The 20,251-nt window shown below is 47.7% G+C and overlaps 1 protein-coding gene across 1 annotated transcript; it reads right to left on the bottom strand.

Annotated features, from left to right (window-relative positions):
- Window positions 1-12,909: 12,909 nt before the first annotated feature.
- On the bottom strand, window positions 12,910-14,286 carry LOC307098708 (beclin-2-like; the record flags this gene model as incomplete). Its single annotated transcript, XM_079769742.1, has 1 exon — window positions 12,910-14,286. Exon 1 carries the CDS (start codon window positions 14,212-14,214, stop codon window positions 12,910-12,912), a length of 1,305 nt encoding a protein of 434 aa, XP_079625868.1. The 5' UTR covers window positions 14,215-14,286.
- Window positions 14,287-20,251: the final 5,965 nt, after the last annotated feature.

The raw sequence follows: 20,251 nt of genomic DNA, 5'->3' as shown, positions 1-20,251 counted from the left end.
CCCGGGACCCAGGCTCACCCGGATCCAGGGGCCCACGGCCTCACCCGGACCCGGGACCCAAGCTCACCCGGAGCCAGGGGCCCGCGGCCTCACCCGGACCCGGGACCCAGGCTCACCCGGATCCAGGGGCCCACGGCCTCACCCGGACCCGGGGCCAGGCCCACCCGGATCCAGGGGCCCGCGGCCCCACCCGGACCCGGGGCCAGGCCCACCCGGATCCAGGGGCCCGCGGCCCCACCCGGACCCGGGACCCAGGCTCACCCGGAGCCAGGGGCCCGCGGCCCCACCCGGACCCGGGACCCAGGCTCACCCGGAGCCAGGGGCCCGCGGCCCCGCCCGGACCCGGGACCCAGGCTCACCCGGAGCCAGGGGCCCGCGGCCTCGCCCGGACCCGGGACCCAGGCTCACCCGGATCCAGGGGCCCGCGGCCTCGCCCGGACCCGGGACCCAGGCTCACCCGGATCCAGGGGCCCGCGGCCTCGCCCGGACCCGGGACCCAGGCTCACCCGGATCCAGGGGCCCGCGGCCTCGCCCGGACCCGGGACCCAGGCTCACCCGGATCCAGGGGCGCACGGCCTCGCCCGGACCCAGGATTCAGCCTCACCCGGACCCAGGGGCGCATGGCCTCGCCCGGACCCAGGGGCACGTGGCCTCACCCGGACCCGGGGCCCAGCCTCACCCTGACCCAGTTCCCAGCCTCACCCGGACCCAGGGGCACGCGGCTTCACCCGGATCCGGGACCCAGCGGAGTTTCGTCTTCTTGATCCCAATTCCTGTTGGTCAATTCCCTCTCAGCAATTCCTTCGGCCATTTTCTCAGAGTTCCAGGGCAGCCACCGCAGAACTCGTTGGGCGGTGGGCTCGGCGAAGCTCCGGTGTGCCTGGTGCGCGGCGGCGGGCTGGTCCGGGGTGGCTGCGTCGGCCCTTGGGTCTGCAGCGGTGGCCGGTCGCCGAGCGTGCGCACCTGGCCGCTTCCGGGGCGTTGAGATTCTTGAAGGACTCGGAGGTCAGCAAGCGCGTAGTCTCCCGCCCCATGTCTCCCAGGGGCTCGTCTGTCTGTGCTCGGCAGCGAGTGAAGCCTTTCCCTCAGCCGGAGACCGCTGGGGGAACTGCGCCGAGCACGTTCCAGGCCGCCATTGTGTCGCCTGAGCCGTAGTTTTTAAAGTGTGGTCTTTGGGTCACCGGCATCAGCTTCATCCCGCGTACCCCTCTCTTTTATTCTAGTTGTATAGCATCCGCTCAGTTAGCCCTCCGGTGGTTCTGGATGGTGTCCGCTCCGCTCTCCCGTTGTAGTCTCAAAACCGTTGTGGTAGGCAGCAATCAGGCTTCTGCCCTATGCCTCCATCTTGGTCCTTGTTTGTATAGTTAAGTCTTGATTGTTGTTGGTGTCACTGGGAGGAATTGTCCTCCAGGCCTATTGGCCGTGCGGACCCTCTGTGTCTATAAAGGAAGAGTTGCTGTGCGGGAGACACGCCTATGTGCCGGGTCTTGGTGCAGCAAGGCTTCGGCGCTCACTGCGTCTGCCTCTTGAATGTGTCCCTTATGGGAGTGGTCGAAATCTGATGTCATCTCACACCGACCACTAGATGCCTTCGTTTCTGGGTCTCCAATGGAGTGTAGGTCAGCTACTGCCTGTGGCCCCTCAGCAGGAATTACAGCATCCCTTATATTCGTGACCTGTTTCGGTGTCTTCCCCTTTTGGCTGCCTCCCTATCGCTCAGCTTCCCCAATCTCCCTAGGTGGTCGCTCTTGATACCCCCCTTTGTGGGCTGAGTGCAAAGTCTTGGTGTTGTTAAGCCTTGATTGCTGTTGGTACACTGGGAGGATGTGACCTCCAGTCCAATTGGCTGTGAGGATCAGCTGTGTCTATGCCGGGAGACAGCCCCATTCAACTAGACTTGCAAAATTGTAAAAGCCTCTGTGTTCAGCTTGGATGGGGCGGAGTTACAGGGCGGAGCCTACTGCCTTGGCTTCCCGTCAGCCCCGCCCTATGAGGTTCCTGTGTCTCAGTGTCCCTCTGTACTCCCAGCAAACACCTCTGAGAGAAAAGTGCCCTGGAGTTTCGCGCGCTGCCAAACAGTCTAGTTTCTCCCCCAATGAATCTGGATTCCCAGATTCTCTCCCGGAACTGGGTTTCCGTGTAGTCAGAATTGGGGCTCACCTCAGTCTGGCGCTTTTGTCTCCTTCCCTCCAGGGCGACTCAGCGGCACAGTCAACAGCCCATCCTCCGCGCACAATCCTGTGTGCGCCTCCGGTGCTCTGCTCTTCGCCGCCTCTCTGCATCTCTGCCTTACAGCCCAGCTTTCCCCAGTATGAGCATGGCTTCCCCGGGTCTTTCCCGGAACTGGGGTTCAGTGCAGTTGGAACTGGGGGTTCAGCACAGTCCGGAGCCCTTGTCTCCCTCCCGCTAGGGCAATCCAGCGGCACAGGCAACAGACCCTCCTCTGCGCACATTCCCGTGCGCGGCTCCGGCGCAGCTCCTCTGTGTCTCTGTCCCACAGCCCAGACTCCCCCAGCATGAGCCTGGCTTCCCAGGGTTTCGCCGGGCACTGGGGTTCAGTGCAGTCGGAGCTGGGGTTCAGCACAATCTGGCGCTTTTATCTCCTTCCCGCCAGAGAACGCCAGCCAGGCGGCCAGCCGCCCCTTCCTCTCCGGCTCCGGCTTCCCCGCACGCGCGCGGGCTCGTGTCTCCGCCCGTGTCTCCATACCTCAAGCTTTTACGGCTTCTCTGATTTTCCTTGTGGTTTTCTTTTTCCTTCTAATTGTGCGCATTTCAGTCAGCCAGCTTTCCTGTGGTTCTGGATGATGTCCATTTTGACTTTTAGTTGTGTTTTTGATATTGTTGTGCCCGGCTGTAGGTTAGGTGTTTAACCTATGCCGCCATCTTGGTCAATACACAGTATTTAATGATAATAAACAACTATCAGCTTTATGCATTTATCATACTCTACCTTTATCATTATTTTAGAGTATACTCTTTCTGCTTAAAAAAAAAAAAGTTTGCTATAAAACTGTGCCCTGCTACACTGACTGGCAGCAGCCTCATATATCTTGTGTTCACCGCATCACTTTATTGCATCATGTTCTTTTGTGCTTGATTTAATCTCATGCTGTTTTGTGCAGTGACTTGCAGTACAGGCTTGTAGCCTAGGAGCAGTAGGCTATGCCATATCGTCTAGATATGTAGTAGGCTGTACCACCTAGATTTGTGTGAGAGCACTCTGATCTTCCTACGATGATGAAATCGCCTAATGGTGCATATCCCCATTATTATGGGGCATGCTTTCTTTCCTTTGGAATTTCTATGCAATCGTGCATTATAGAACTTTACTTTCATTTTAACTATAAATGTCTTAGTATATGTTTCTAAAACATAAGAACTGTAATATTGTTACACCTAAAAAATACTAAGTTTCTTAATGTCATCAGATAATGTAATCATTCTCAAACAAAAAAAATAATTGGGGGGAGAAACCAAGATGGCGGCATAAGCAAACACCTAAACTGCTGCCTCGCACAACAATTTCAAAATTACAACTAACCCTAACTGGTTTGGCTCAGTGGATAGAGCGTCGGCCAGTGGACTGAAGGGTCCTAGGTTCGATTCCGGTCAAGGGTATGTACCTTGGTTGCGGACACATCCATCCCCCGTAGGAGGTGTGCAGGAGGCAGCTGATCGATGTTTCTCTCTCATTGATGTTTCTAACTATCCCTCCCCCTTCCTCTCTGTAAAAAATCAATAAAATACATTAAAAAAAAACAAAAAAAAAAACTACAACTAGAAGACAAAACAGACATCATCCAGAACCACAGAAAAGCTGGCTGAGTGGAAATTCTTCAACTAGGAGGAAAGAGAAAAGCACATTGAGACTCAGAGGAGCTGCAAAAGGCTGAGGTAGGGACACGCAAGTGTGGAGAGGACTGACTGCTGAGTGTGTGGCTGGCTTTCTCAAGCGGCGGGGAGACGGAAGCCCCCGACTGTGCTGAACTCCAGTTCCGGGTGAGACTGGGAACCCAGAGTCATTTGGGGGGGGGAACTGGACTGTCAGGAAAAGAGAAAAGCACACAAGACTCAGGGGACCTGCGGACAGGAGAGGTCCAGAGGCATGTGCGGAGAGGACTGACTGCTGAGTGCGCGCCTGGCTTTCTCAAGTGGGAGACGGAAGCTCCCGACTGTGGTGAACTCCAGTTCCGGGCGAGACTCTGGGAACCCAGACCATTCGGGGAGAAACTGGACTGTCTGGCAGCGGGAGAAACTCCAGGGTGGCTTTCTCTCAGAGGTGCTTGCAGCGATTACCGAAGGACACTGAGACCCAGGGACCTCATAGGGCAGGACTGGGGAAGCCAAGGCTGTCTGCTCTGCCCTGAGACTCCGCCCCATCCAAGCTGAGCAGAGAGGCTTTTGCAATTAAGAGTGTCTCCAACACAGAAGTTCTCCCAGCGTAGTCACAGCTGATCCTCACAGCCAATTGGCCTGAAGGTCAATTCCTCCTAGTGATACCAACAATCAAGGCTTAACTACAACAAGGCTGTGCACACAGCCCACAAAGGGATGCACCAAGAGTGTCCACCTCAGGTAACTGGGGAGGCTGAGCCATTGGGCCCTATAGGACACCTAGCACACAAAGCTACCCTACCAACTCAGTGAAGCAGCGAAAATGCGGAGACAAACATCACAAATGAAAGAAATGGAGGAAAGCAAACAACTGGATATAGAGTTCAAAACCACGGTTATAAGGTTTTTCAAGAATTTCCTAGAAAAGGCCAATAAATTTAGCGAGACCCTCGAGGATATGAAAAAGGACCAACTAGAAATTAAACATACACTGACTGAAATAAAAAATATACAGAGACCTAACAGCAGACTAGAGGATTACAAGAATTAAGTCAAAGATTTGAAATACAAAGAAGCAAAAAACACTCAACTAGAAAAGAAAAAAATTAAAAATTTGAAGATAGTGTAAGGAGCCTCTGGGACAACCTCAAGCGTACCAACATCCAAATTATGGGGGTGCCAGAAGAACAGAGAGAGCAAAATACTGAAAACCTATTTGAAGAAATAATGACAGAAAACTTCCCCCGCCTGGTGAAAGAGACAAGTCCAGAAGCACACAGAACCCCAAACAAAAGGAACCCAAAGAGGACCACACCAAGACACTTCATAATTAAAATGCCAAGAGCAAAAGTCAAAGAGAATATTAACCCTTTGCACTTGCTTTTTTTCTCGATTCCTTTATTCTACTCGGGATTTAATTTTTTAAATACCCCAGATTTTACAAAGCGCGGCAGTAGAATAAAAAACGAGTTTCTTTTCATACAAACTTATTTATTTGGATTTTTTTATATTTCAAATTATTGATACATTCAAGGAGTATAAAAAGAGCTGCTACCTATGCTAACCGTGTCGAGTCACACTCGACATCCGAGTGCAAAAGGTTAAAAGCAGCAAGAGAAAAGCAGTTAAATACCTACAAGGGAGCACCCATACGATTGTCAGCTGATTTCTCAACAGCAACTATGCAGGCCAGAAGGGAGTGGCAAGAAATATTCAAAGTGATGAATAGCAAGAACCTACAACCAAGATTACCCAGCAAAGCTATCATTCAGAATTTGAAGGGCAGATAAAGAGCTTCACAGATAAGAACAAACTAAAGGAGTTCATCACCACCAAACCAGTATTATATGAAACTAGGGGCCCAGTGCAGGTTGCAAGGCTGCAGTAGGCACAGGGGCATCCTCTGTGCCCCGGCTCGGTCCCTCCCACTGTGGCCTCTGGTCCCCTGTCCCCTGTCTGCCGGCAGCACTGCTCCTGCCGCCGCTGCTCCCATGCGCTGATAGCACTGGCCCCGCTCACACCCACTGATGGCACAGAATGATTGGGGCTGGTGCCAGCAGTGGGTGTGAGTGGGGCCGGTGCCGTCAGTGGGTGCGAGCAGCAGCTGCTGCCCCGGTCATCCCACAGGAGCAGGTGGAGAAGCACTCAGGGGAGATTGGGGCTGACAGCCACCACTCGCACCCCCTAAAGGCTCCAAGCAGCGGTGTGAGTGATGGCTCCGGTGCCAGCTGCGGGTGGGAGCAGGGCTGGCGCTGGTACTGGGTGTGAGTGGTGGCTCTGGCACCAGCAGCTGGTGTGAGCGCCGGGTGGGACTATGGCGTGCAGGAGCAAGGAATTTTCAGTAACCACCAGAGGCTCACCCTGATGACAGCGACCGGCGCCCTCCTTGGTCTGGTGCCTCAGCTCACCTGCTCCACTATCCCACCGTGGCCAATGCCCGCCATGTTCCATGCACACCCCCTGGTGGTCAGCGAACGTCATAGCGACCGATTATTCAGTTGTTCGGTTGTTCGACCGTTCAGTCTATTTGCATATTAGCCTTTTATTATATAGGATGCTGAAAGGTATTCTTTAAGAAGAGGAAGAAGAAGAAAAAGGTAAAGATAAAATTATGTACAACAAATACATATCTATCAACAAGTGAATAAAAATCTGATGAACAGAATAAACTGGTGAATATAATAGAATCAGGGGCATAGAAAGGGAGTGGACTGACAATTCTTGGGGGAAAGGGGTTGGGGGTGTGGGAAGAGACTGAACAAAAATCGTACATCTATGGATGAGGACAGTGAATGGGGAGGTAAGGGCAAAGGGTGGGGTGGGAACCAGGTGGAGGGGAGCTATGGGGGGGAGAGGAACAATTGTAATCTGAACAATAAAGATTTATTAAATTAAAAAAATTTTTTTGCAGTTTGCGTGAGTCAGGACCTAGATAAGATTCATACATTGCAGTTGCTTGAATTGTCTTTAAAATCTCTTCTATTATACAGGTTTCTCCTCCCATCTTTTCCCCCAATTTAATTTTTGAAGAACCAACTTAATTTTACCATTGCACACAAAAAATTAAGATACCTAGGTAAAAGACCTATATGCAGGAAACTACAGGACACTGAAAAAAGAGATAGAGGAAGACGTAATCAGATGGAAGAACATAGCATGTTCATGGATTGGTAGAATCAACATCATTAAAATGTCCATACTACCCAAAGCAATCTAGATTCAATGCACTCCCCATTAAAATACCAACAACATAGTTCACAGCTCTAGAAAGAACTCTCCAAAAATTCATCTGAATTAAAAAAGACCCCAAATAGCCACAGCAATCCTGAGAAAGAAGAATAAAGTAGGAGAGATCTCAATACCAGACCTCAAGCTGTTTACAAAGTTACTGTCCTCAAAACAGCCTGGTTCTGGCACAAGAACAGACATATAGATCAATGGAATAGAATAGTGAATCCAGATATCGACCCAAACCACTATGCTCAATTAATATTTGACAAAGGTGGCATGAACATACAATGGAGTCAAGACAGTCTCTTCAATAAATGGTGTTGGGAAAGTTGGACAGATACATGCAAAAAAATGAAACTAGATCACCAACTTACACCATACACAAAAATAAACTCAAAATGAATACAGGACTTAACCATAAGACGGAAAACCATAAAAATACTAGAGGAATCCACAGGCAGCAAAATGTCAGACATATGCCAAAAGAACTTCTTTACTGATACTGCTCCTAGGGCAATGGAAGCTAAAGAGAAAATAAACAAATGGGACTACACCAAAATAAAAAGATTTTGTACTGCAAAAGAAACCATCAACAAAACAAGAAAGCCCACTGTATGGGAGAACATATTTGCAAATGTTATCACTGATAAAGGTTTAATCTCCAACATCTACAGGCAGCTTATACAACTTAATAAAAGGAAAATAAATGATCTAATAAAAAAAATGGGCAACGGACCTAAATAGAATCTTTTTGAAAGAAGACAGAAAGAAGGCCAAGAGACACATGAAAACATGCTCAAAGCCACTAATTATCCGAGAGATGCAAATCAAAATGACAATGCGGTGCCATCTCACACCTGTCAGAATGGCTATCATCAACAAATCAACAAACGACAAGTGCTGGCAAGGATAGTGTAAGCAGATAGTGTAAGGAGCCTCTGGGACAACCTCATAGTTCTTTCTAGAGCTGTGAAATATGTTGTTGGTATTTTAATGGGGAGTGCATTAAAGAAAAAGAAACCCTCGTGTACTGCTGGTGGGAATGCAGACTGGTGCAGCCACTGTAGAGAACAGTATGGAGTAGCCTAAAAAAACTGAAAATGGAACTCCCATTTGACCCAGTAATCCCACTCTAGGAATATATCCTAAGAAACTAGAAACACCAATCAGAAAGGATATATGCACCCCTATGTTCATAGCAGCACAATTTACAATAGCTAAGATTTGGAAACAGCCTAGGTGCCCGTCAGCAGATGACTGGATCAGAAAACTATGGTACATCTACACAATGGAATACTATGCAGCCATAAAAAAGAAGGAATTCTTACCATTTGCAGCAACCTGGATGGAATTGGAGAACATTATGCTAAAGTGAAATAAGCCAGTCAATGAAAGAAAAATACCACATGATCTCACTCATTTTTATAATAAAGAACATTATAAACTGATGAACAAAAAGATAGATACAGAGGCAGTAAAGCATCAAACAGACTGTCAAATTACAGCAGGAAGGTTAGGGATAGGTGGGGGAGATAAGAGATGAACCATAGGTTTTATATGTATGCATATAAGAATAACCAACGGATGCAAAACATTGGGGGGTGAGGGCATGTATGGGAGTGGGGTGGGGGGGGCAATGGTAAGATATGTACACATATAATACCTTAATTTAAAAAAACAACTTATTTGTTAAAAACATTCCCACACTCAGAATTTTGCTGATTATTTCCCTGAGGTGTCTTTTTACATGCTTGTTTCCTGTCTATGCCATAAGCTAGTTAATAAGTGTACAGACTTAATCAGATTCAAGATTATATTTTGATAAGAATGCTTCACTGGTGGTGGTATATACTTCCACTAAGAAAGATCTGCTTGTCTTTTTGATGGTTGCTGCCTAGATTTATTAATTAGTCACTGGCTGATGCTCACACTCTCTCTCTCTCTCTCACACACACTCTCCGTCCCCCTCTCCCACTCTCTCTAAAAATCAATGGGAAAATATCTGCTGGTGCTGGTGAGGATTAACTAAGTAAATAAGTAAGTAAGTAAATAAATAAATAAAATGATGCATGAGTGAAAGACCTAGCAGAGAGCTGAGTAGGGTAAATTTATAGGTTTGCAGATTCTACACTACAGTTGATCTTTAGAAAACTATTATTGTCCAGTTTTGGTGTTTCCACAAATAATATCTATAGTTATCTGAAAAGCCTATTAAAATACAAAGTGACTGTAATGAAGTGTGTTAAAGCATATAGATCAAGAAGATAGAATTAAGAGTCCAGAAATTTACAGTTAATTGATTTTTGACAAAGGTGCCAAAACAATGGGAGGGAAAAGTAATCTTTTCAATAAATTGTACTTTTTACATATCCACATGCAAAAAGTGAAGTTGAATGCCCGCTTCATACCATATACAAAAATTAACTCAAAATGGATAAAAAATTTGAGTGTAAGAGCCAAAACTATAAAACTCTTAGAAAAATATGGGGGTATATCTTTGTGGTTTCTTAGATATGACTTCACCAACAAAAGCAACCCAAGGAAAATTGAACATCAAAATATTAAAATGTTGTGCTTCACATTATACCAACAATGAAAAGACACCTTTCAGAATGAGAGGAAATTTTTGCAAGTAATATATCTGATAAAAGACTTGTATAAAGACCTTACAACATCAATAAAAAGACAACCCAATTTAAAGCTGAGCAAAGTATCTGAACAGACATTTCTCCAAAGAAGACATACAAAAACTGCATCATTAGCACTAAGGGAAATGCAAATCAAAACCACTACAATGTAATACCACTTCGCCCCAACTAGAATAACTAGAATCAAAACATTAAGAGTTGGCAAGGATGTGGAGAAATTGGAACTGTCATACATTGCTGGAGGGTGTAGCCAAGTACAGTCTGGCAGTTCCTTGAAAGAGACAGTTACCTGAGGACAGCAATTTTACTCCTGGTTATATACCCTAGAGCAGGCGCCCTCAAACTACGGCCCGCGGGCCACATGCGGGTGTTTTTGCCATTTTGTTTTTTTACTTCAAAGTAAGATATGTGCAGTGTGCATAGGAATTTGTTCATAGTTTTTTTTTAAACTATAGTCCGGCCCTCCAACGGTCTGAGGGACAGTGAACTGGCCCCCTGTTTAAAAAGTTTGAGGACCCCTGCCCTAGAGCATCAACCACCAACCTTCAGGACCTCACGGACCACCCGTGATCTGTGGACCACCGGTTGGCAACCGCTGTCCTGGTGTTGAAAGTCAGGGGTAATGCCCTGACCAATGTGTCTTGGTTAGAGTATCGTTGCATGCACCAAAAAGTTGTGGATTCAATTTCCAGTCAGGGCACATTGCCAGATTGTGGGTTTGGTCCCTGGTCAGGGCACATACGGGAGGTAACCAATGGGTTCAATGTTCCTCACATCGATGTTTATTGCTCTCATCCTCTATCTAAAAAAAAAAAAAAAAATCAATGAAAATACTGGGGTGAGCAAAAGTAGTTTCATAGTTGTAATATAAACAATGCAATAGTAAACAATAATGAACTCTATTTTGTATACTCACAACTGTCAATCTGCTTTTTGCCCAGCCCTGAATGTCTACACCAAGTCTTGTACATGAATGCTTATAGCAGCATTATTGATAATAGCCAAAAAGAAGAAACAAGTGTCCAACAGATTAATGGGTAAATGAAATATGGTGTATCCACACAATAGAATGTTATCTGGCAATGAAAAGCAAGTGCTGATGCTATCTATATTCTACATCTTATGTGCCTTTCAATTCTGTCATTATTGCAAATACACTGCAATGCAAAATGGAGCTGAGCAGAGTTGGACTCTCTTGCTCTGCCCTTTATTCCATGAGTGACCAGCTAATTGAGCAAGTCGCTCTGACAATACTTCCTATTGTTGTGACGGTGCAGTGCCTTAAGTATTAAGCACATAAAGGTATTCAAATCACAGGTCTCCATGCTACCTTCTCTCCTTGGAAGTTCCAATAAGCTAGTTAGTAGGTGTACAGGCTTAGAACCAGGAGGTCATAGAGAACATTCTCAATGATTTTTCTCTTTGCAAAGGAATTTATGATTGTGTAACTTCTTTTTTTTTTTTTTTTTTTTTTTTACAGAGAGGAAGGGAGAGGGATAGAGAGCTAGAAACATCGATGAGAGAGAATCATCGACCAGCTGCCTCCTGCACACCCCCCACCGGGGATGTGCCCGCAACCAAGGTACATGCCCTTGACCGGAATCGAACCTGGGACCCTTGAGTCCGCAGGCCGACGCTCTATCCACTGAGCCAAACCGGTTTCGGCTTCTTTCACTTTAGTATAGTTAAAATATGAGCACAAGCTTAAGAGATAGGTATTTGAGTACAATGTGTGTCAAATTGTATAAGTCTGCTCCATATTTATCTCAACATTTGAAGGCACTTTTAAGAGTGAAATTCAGGTGTGCGGGGGGGGGGGGGGAGTGTAAGAAGTAGTCATAAGCATAAATGTGAAACTAAAATATCAAGAGGATTTGAGTAAAGTCACCATACAAGGGCTCAATCATACAAGTGCATGTGTAAGAAAGTCAAAATAATGGAAAATATGTAGGAAGAATTGAAAGGACAATAAATCCAAGTAATTGATAGGGTGTAAACTATATAAAGACTTTTAAGTTATTTTTTTATTTTAAAATATGTTTATTTATTTCAGAGAGGGAGAGAGATAGAAACATCAATGATGAACCCAGCCAACGTTGAGCTATGATCTAGGAGGACACGGTTCAATTCCCCGTCAGGGCACATGCTGGGTTACAGGCTCCACCCCACTAGGGGGGCGTGCAGGAGGCAGCTGATCAATAATTCTCTCATCATTGATGTTTTTATCATTCTCCCTTCCTCTCTGAAATCAATAAAAAAGAGAGAAAGAGAGAAACATCAATGATGAGAGAATCATTGATTGACTGCCTCCTGCACGCCCCACACTGGGAATTGAGCCCACAGCCCAGGCATGTGCCCTGACAGGGAATCGAACCATGACCTCCTGGATCATAAGTCAATGCTCAATCACTGAACCACACTGGCAGGGCTTTTTCCCCTTTATTTTATTTTGTTATTTTGCATCACCATTTATCCCCTCATACCCTCTTACATCTCCACCTCCCCCACATGCAATCACCACACTGTTATCAGTATCCCTGAATTCTCTTTTTTGCTCAATCTGTTACGGGAAACCCCCGATTGGGCTCGGGCAGCCTGTGGTTGTGTCCAATAATGAAGGCAGGGTTGAGTCATATAAGGCGTTTATTGAGAAGGCCAGCCAACCAAGAAGACAGGGCGCTTACAAGCATTCCAATCCTGTCTTCCCAGTAAGGTGCAGGGGACAGGATTATAGAGGGAAGGGGCTAGGGTGAGGCAGCCCTGGAGGTCCGCAGATGTCAGCTAGTGTCCTTAGTCATCAGGTGATGAGATGATATTTTGACTCCTGGTGGGTCGGTCTGACCCTGCTCATCAGTTCTGCTTGCTGGATTCACAGCTGACTCACCTCCTTAATCGCTTCACACAGGCCTTGAAAAGAAGACGTAACCCTCTGTTCACATATAGAAGAAACTTAGCCCCCTGGTCACATAAGTATATGTGTTCTAAGATTTAAAATAGGATTATTTTTTCACATTAATTAAGGTGCTCTATCAGATTATAGCCCCCCCTCCCCCCATCAAATCCCTCCACCCCTCTCCCTTTTTCACCCCCTCCACCCCCAACCAGAGCTGTCTGCCAGTTCTATAGTGTGTTTCTATAGTTTGTTCTTTCTCTGACTGGCGTATTTCACTTAGCATAATGCTCAAATACTGTGAAGTTATTTGTGACGATACCTTAAGGAGACCCAAGCGAGACTGCACTTAAAATTTGTAAGCATGAACTTGAGCACCTTGGTCCACCGCTCCTCCGTGTTCAGGCGGGTCCTGATGGAGTAGAACTCACCGGCTTCCGGGCCTCCCACCAGGCCGTCCCCCACGTGGATGGTGTGGGGCATGCAGAGGGCCGGCTCTCCCTTCTCCGCTGCCTCCTTGAACTGCTGCATGCAGTCCAGGAAGGCCACCATCGCCTCATCAAACTTGCTATCCAGCAGAGGGCTCTGCCCGCAGGTGCAGAACAAGGGCAGCGCCGCGGGGGCGTCTGTTAAAGACCTCAGACAGGAGCGGTCTGCGCAGGGGCTGAGCCGGTACCTCTGAAACTGCAGACCCACTGTGCGAGCCAGGGCCAGGAGCAGCAAGGCCGCGTGCCCCCAGGCTGCGTTGATCTCGCCCCAGCTCACGGGGACCGTGGGGGTGCAGCCCAACCTGCAGCCGTTGATGATGGCCAGGGGGCCGTCACAGCGGATCTCAAACGCGGCCTGGAAGGCGTTGGTTTTCTTCAGCCCGGTGAGCTGGGTCTGGGCGTACAGCAGCCGGGCCTCCACGCTGCGCAGCTCGTCCTGCAGTTCCAGGTGCTGCCACTGCACCTCACTGAGGTCCCTGTGGGACTGCCTCTCCTGCTGCTCCCGCGTCTCCGTCTCTGCCCGGGCTGCCTCCAGAGCCACACGGGCCCCTTCTCGGTTCTTCTCCAGCTCCTCCAGCTCCTGGACCAGCCTCGCTTCCTCCAGCTCCACGGCCTGCAGCTCCTCCTGCAGTGCCTCCCTCGCATCCTCACTTAATCCATCCCTGGTCTCCAAACAGCGTTTGTAGTTCTGAACGTCAGATTCTGAGGCCCTGAGCTGGGCGCCCAGCTGCTCCAGGAGACTGTCCATACAGTCCTCGCACAGGGGGTGGTCCAGCTCTTCACCGGTGAGGACGTCAAAAACACCCCTCGTGGCTCTCTGGATGCTGCTGAGAGTCCCCACAGGGCCCAGCTCCCCGAGCAGGGTGAACTTGCTGGAACCGGACCCGGAAATCTCGTCCTCACTAAGGATGGTCCAGCCAGAGGCACTCTCCTGCAGCTCTTCCAGGTCTGTCTCCATCCTGGAGGCAGAGCCTTCCTCCGGAGCTGCTCCTGGCTCCCCCTGAGCTGAGGGGAATGTCGAAGCTGCAGGTTCTTGGCTGAGGTCAAGGCCCAAGGCCTCCACGGAACTAGTCAGCTTCAGGGGCCCGCGGCAGAAATGGCACACGAAGCGGATGGAGGACATGGTGGAGGTCTTGACTTCCACCTTTGACTCTAAGTCTCCTCTGGCTCCCCTGTTACTCCTCCATTTATACTTTGTAAGGTCCTATAGGGGAGTGAGTTTTAAAATGCATATCTCATCACTCACGCTCCGCCTCAAACCTTACCCTCCCTTCGCAGTTTTAGACAAGGAATCTTTCTCAGTGGAAAATCCAATCATCGCACATTCTTTAAAATGTTTCAGGCATAGCTTTTTAAAAATATATCTTTATTGATTTCAGAGAGGAAGGGAGAGGGAGTGATAGAAACCTCAATGATGAGAGAGAATCATTGATCGGCTGCCTCCTGCACGGCCTTGATCAGAATCGAACCCGGGACCCTTCAGTCCACAGAGCCAATGCTCTATCTCGCTGAGTCAAACCAGTTAGGGCATATCTTAAGAGTAATCTTTCTACACTTGATCTTAGCCAAAAGGCTGAGAAGAAATGAGAGTAATCTTCCTAAACCTAAAATCTGATCATGGTGCCTCCCTCCTTAAAACGTTTAATGCCCTTATCTTACCTTAAGATAAGGTCTTAGCATCTTAACCTGATACCAAGGCCTCTGCCCATGTTTACAGCTTCTCTTCTTATTTATTTATTTATTTATTTATTTTTAGCTTTTAGATTCCCTGGATATCTTCCACTTCATAGAATGGGAAGCTGAGGCATGGAGGTGGATTATGTGTGGCAAGGATCATGATATATAGCAGGTAGCCAAGGGGTCCCTGAGCTGGGGATTGTGCCTCAGGTGGGAGGGAGGGCTGAGCAGGGCAGGTGTGGCCTGGGTTAGGGAGCCGGGTGGGGTTGGGGGCGGGGCCAGAGGGGTCAGGGTGGGCACTAAGAATGTGAGCTTCTCAGTCTGGAAGCAGGCAGTGCCCTTCTCGTGGTAGGCGGCCTTGTTGATGAGAGTGGGGTACACAGTGGACACTCCCTCATAGAGCACATCCTCACCGCTGAACATATGGGAGATGGATGTACCAGGCGCAGCGGCTGCAAGTCTCGGTCTCTGGTTGGGTGAAGAGCTGGGTGAAGTCCAGAGCTTCGGCCACCAAGGCTTTCAACCTGGTGAAAAGGTGGCCTGCAGCACTCCCTTCGGCAGGGCGCAACTCTGGGACTTAAAGAGACCCCAGCGAGACTTGACTTAAAATCTGTAAGCATGAGCTTGAGTGCCTTTGTCCTCTGCTCCTCTGTGTTCAGGCAGGTTCTGATGGAGTAGAACTCACTGGCTCCCAGGTCTCCATCATGCTGTCCCCCATGTGGATGGTGTAGGGCATGCAGAGGGCCAGCTCGCCCTTCTCCGCTGCCTCCTTGAACTGCTGCACAGTCCAGGAAGGCCAGCATCCCCGTCAAACTTGTTACCCATGAGAGCGCTCTGCCCCCAGGTGCCAAGACTTGTGTCTTAATCACTATTCAACACCTGGCACAGTGACTGACACAAAGCAGATGCACAGTCTTTTCTGATTAATGAATGAGAATATCTATAGAAGTTCCAAAGTGAAAGAAAGAAAAGAAAGAAAGAAAGAAAGAAAGAAAGAAAGAAAGAAAGAAAGAAAGAGAAAAGGTCCTACTTTATGCCACCTTTTGGTGACTGCAAATAAAGGAGAAAACAGTTTACAAAGGAAAAAATCAGATTGACTTAAGAATTCCCACCTATCAAAACAATATTGTTAAGAAAAGAGGAGTTTAAGGAGATATCACTTCACCTGTCAGAATGGCTATCATAAATAGATCAACAAACAACTAGCATTGGCGAAATTGTGGAGAAAAGGGAACCCTTATGCACTGTAGGGAATGTAAATTAGTGCAGCCAAGCCACTGTGGAAAAGAGTATACAGATTCCTCAGAACATTAAAAACAGAACATATGACCTAGCAATTCCACTTCTGGGTATTTATCTGAAGAATTCCAAAATACTCCTTTGAAAAGACATATGCACTCCTATTTCATTGCAGAATTATTTACAACTAGAGGCTTGGCTCCGCTCCAGGCTACAAAGTTTTAATTGTAGAAGGTAAATAAATTCCAGATACCAGGGCCTCTGCTTTGGTTGCCAGGGGGCGTGGCTGGCCTGCAAACCACCACAGGCCCCTCGCTCAGGCTGCCCCACGCCCCAAGGGAACCCCCACCCTGATCCAGGACACCCTTCAGGGCAAACCAGCTGGCCCCCACCCATGCACCAGGCCTCTATCTTATCTAATAAAAGAGTAATCTGCAGATTGACCATCACTCCAACACACAAGATGGCTGCCCCCATGTAGTCAAAGATCCTGTCCCTATGTGGACACAAGATGGCCACCACAAGATGGCCAGCAGGGGAGGGCAGTTGGGAGGCACCAGGCCTGCAAGGGAGGGTAGTCGAGAGGGACCAGGCCTGCAAGGGAGGGTAGTTGGAGGCGATAAACCCTGCAGGGGAGGGCAGTTAGGGGTGACCAGGCCAGCAGAGGAGGGAAGTTGGGGGCAAACAGGCTGGCAGGGGAGCAGTTAGACATTAATCAGGCTGGCATGGGAGTGGTTAGGGGGTGATCAGGCTGGCAGGCAGAAGTGGTTAGGGGCAATCAGGAAGGCAGGCAGGCGAGCAGTTGGGAGCCAGCAGACCTGGATTGTGAGAGGGATGTACGACTGCCCGTTTAGGCCCTATCCCACCAGGATCGGGTCTAAACGGGCAGTCAGACATCCCTTGAGGGGTCCCAGATTGGAGAGGGTGCAGGCTGGGCTGAGGGACACCTCCCCGCCCCCGTGCACGAATTTCGTGCACCGGGCCTCTAGTATATATATATATAAAAGGCTAAGTGTCCGTCCATCTGACCAGTCACTATGATGCGCACTGACCACCAGGGAGCAGACACTCAACACAGGAGCTGCCATGGCCATTTAAAAATAAACAGCACCACAGACCTGGAGCCAACAAACCAACACTCGGCTTCCCCCAAGGGACACAGGCTTTGCCACCACCCCAGAGCAACATCCCACCAAATTGCAGCCAATACTGCGAAGACCCCATGGTGCAAAATGCGGCCCACAGCCCAGCCCAGCCCAGAAATGGTGGCTGTGGGCGTCAGGTAATGATGTCACGTAGCAACTCCCAGCTTCCTCTCCCTAGCGACTAGCCTCCTTGGAGTTTCTTCAGCCCAGGAATACGACTTACTTTATAGCCAGGTGCAAACATTTTACAAATTACAACATCAACCAAATGTTTGTGAAGCATTTTCCCATGCCTCATCTCATTTGATCCTCACAGAAGTCCTGGAGTAGGTACATAGGAGACTCGATAGAAGCCTATTTTCATTAGCAAGTCACAAATAGCGATATTAAAATATTTCTTCTAATTAATTTCCTTTCAATGTGCACAAATCCGTGCACCAGGCCACTAGTAACAGAATAAAGAGGGGGGAAAAATCTCATGATTATCTCAAAAGTCAGAAAAACCTGACCACACTCAATATCCATTCATGATTACAACTCTAAAAAACCCCCAAAAAACAAAAAACAAAACCTATGTTTTTAGCAAACACCATACTTAGTGGTGAATTATTCAAAGCTTTTTCTCTTAGTCCAGGAATGAGTTAGGGATATCTACCACCCCATTTCTATTTCCTGGTGGTGCCAGCTAGTTCAAAAGGGAAGAAATAAAAGTCACAGGGATTGGAAAGGAAAAAACAAGACTGATATTTCTGTAGACGAGTTAAATGTGTGTTTGTAGAGAAGTTTAAAAACGATAAAAATTAGACTTAAGGTTCGAAAAGTTTCTAGATACCTTTTTGTTTGTTTGTTTGTTTTTACTTATCAGTATCAAACATAAAATGCACTTTCAACCAGAGTCCACTGATCAGGAGAACTTCACTGGCAAAGGGAGCAGGATGCCAGTCCCGTAGAACCACCTCCTTGAGGTGACTTCAAGAAGCAGCTCTGAAAATAGACCACAAACACCAAATAGAGTTGCCAGGTGTCAAAGAAAGAATTCTTTTTAAAAAATATATATATATTTTATTGATTTTCCACAGAGAGGAAGGGAGAGGCATAGAGAGCTAGAAACATCAATGAGAGAGAAACATCAATCAGCTGCCTCCTGCACACTCCCCACCGGGTATGTGCCCGCAACCACAGTACATGCCCTTGACCGGAATCGAACCTGGGACCCTTGAGTCCACAGGCCGACGCTCTATCCACTGAGCCAAACTGGCTAGGGCAAGAAAGAATTCTTAATGTCTTTGTGTAGCCCGGTCATACCTGTATGTTTTTAAAACCATTTGGACATCATTGGGGTGCATACTATAGGCAAACTCTCCGGCATCTTGCCTTTCGGACTTACTAGTGATATGGTTGGAGATAAATCCATATTAACAAGTGTATCAACTTCATTCATTTTTTAAAACTTTTTAGTCTGAGATAATGTCAACCTTGCAGAATAGCACAAAGAACTCCAGGATACCTTCACTCAGGCTCACCAGTTGCTGACATTTGGCTGCATTTGCCTCATGCTTGCTAATCACTCCCCAACCCCTCACACGTGTCCGTGTCAGTGGGTGTCCTGAACCATTTGAGAGCAGGTTGCATATATCATGACCTTACATCCGTCAGGGTGTATTTCTAAAGAATAAAGACATTCTCTTTCGTAAACAGTACACTTTTATATAAGATTCAATATTGGTACAAACTATCCATATATAACCCACATGCAGATTTTATCAGTTGTACCAAAAATGTCCTCTTAGAGCAATTTTACTTTCCTGATCCAGGATCCCATCCAGCATTGGGTATAATATTTGTCTTGTTTTATTTAATCTGGTGTAGTTATCAGCCTTCTTTATCTTTCCTGACATTGATATGTTTGAAGAGGTGTTTTTACTACCTCCTTCATTTTACTCGATGAAGAGTTGGTAAAAGACAAACTGGGTTTGCCCTGAAGGCTGTTTCTTTACCTACTCCCCATATCAGCAATTTTCAACCCGTGTGCTGCGGCAGGCACACTGGGGTGCCGGAAGAATTTGTAAAACATGCAATACCTGACTATTTAGTCAGGGGCACTGACCGCTTTCCTCCGACTGTCACGTTTAAAAATGACAACAGCCAACACAACAACAGCCATCTGGTGTGAATGAATCAAAATTATACCTATTTTGTCAGATGGGCAAAAAGTATATATTTTTGGTGTGCTGCAGAATTTTAGTAATTTAGTTTATGTGTGCCATGGGATGAAAAAGGTGGAAAATCACTGCCCTACAGATTCTGAGTTGGCACAAAGGACGAACTGGGTGGCACCAGTTAGGGGGCTCTGGAGGCTCCCTATCCTAGCAAGACCACTTCCTGGCCAGGTTGCTTTCATGCTCCAAGGCTGCATATATTCTCTGACCCCTTGAGGGAGCATTGGATGGGGGAGGAGAGGAAGGTGGGACCCCTCTTTACTGAAGAACTTTCTTTTTTTAAAATATGTATTTTTATTGATTTCAGAAAGAGGAAGGGAGAGGGAGAGAGATAGAAATATCAATGATGAGAGAGAATCATCGATTGCACGCCCCCTACTGGGAATCCAGCCCCGCAACCCGGCATGTGCCCTTATGAGGAATCCAACTGTGACCTCCTGGTTCATGGGTGGACGCTCAACCTCAGCCACACCAGCCGGCTGAAGAGCTTTCTTAAGCACAGTTCTCCATGAAGAACATGAGGCCCAGGAGATCATTGTGTGCTCTGCTACTTCTAAGCTCATACATTATTTTATAATAAACCCTTTATATTTGCCCTTTTGGGCACTAGTGGGATTATGTGTCTGTGTGGTGTGCACACGCATGTGCGTGCACCCCCTTGGCACTGTAATTAATGATCCAGTCTACCTCAGTGCTATGCATTTTTGGAAGCGGCAAAATCCAACTGCCTCCCTCCCCAGGGTAAGAAACGGTCCTCCTGGTCCTGCAATGTGAGTCACTGGGAGGCAGGATGAGTGCGTCGCCATGGTGTCCACTGACTCCGGCAGGTAAATCTTCGTGTGTGCGTGTGTGTGTGTGTGTGTGTGTGCGCGTGTGTGTG

The sequence above is a fragment of the Cnephaeus nilssonii genome (genome assembly GCF_951640355.1).
Source record: "Cnephaeus nilssonii genome assembly, chromosome: 4".
In the NCBI taxonomy this organism is placed as follows: domain Eukaryota; kingdom Metazoa; phylum Chordata; class Mammalia; order Chiroptera; family Vespertilionidae; genus Cnephaeus; species Cnephaeus nilssonii.
The sequence above is the reverse complement of the archived record's forward strand: the minus strand, read 5'-3'. Positions and strand labels throughout refer to the sequence as shown.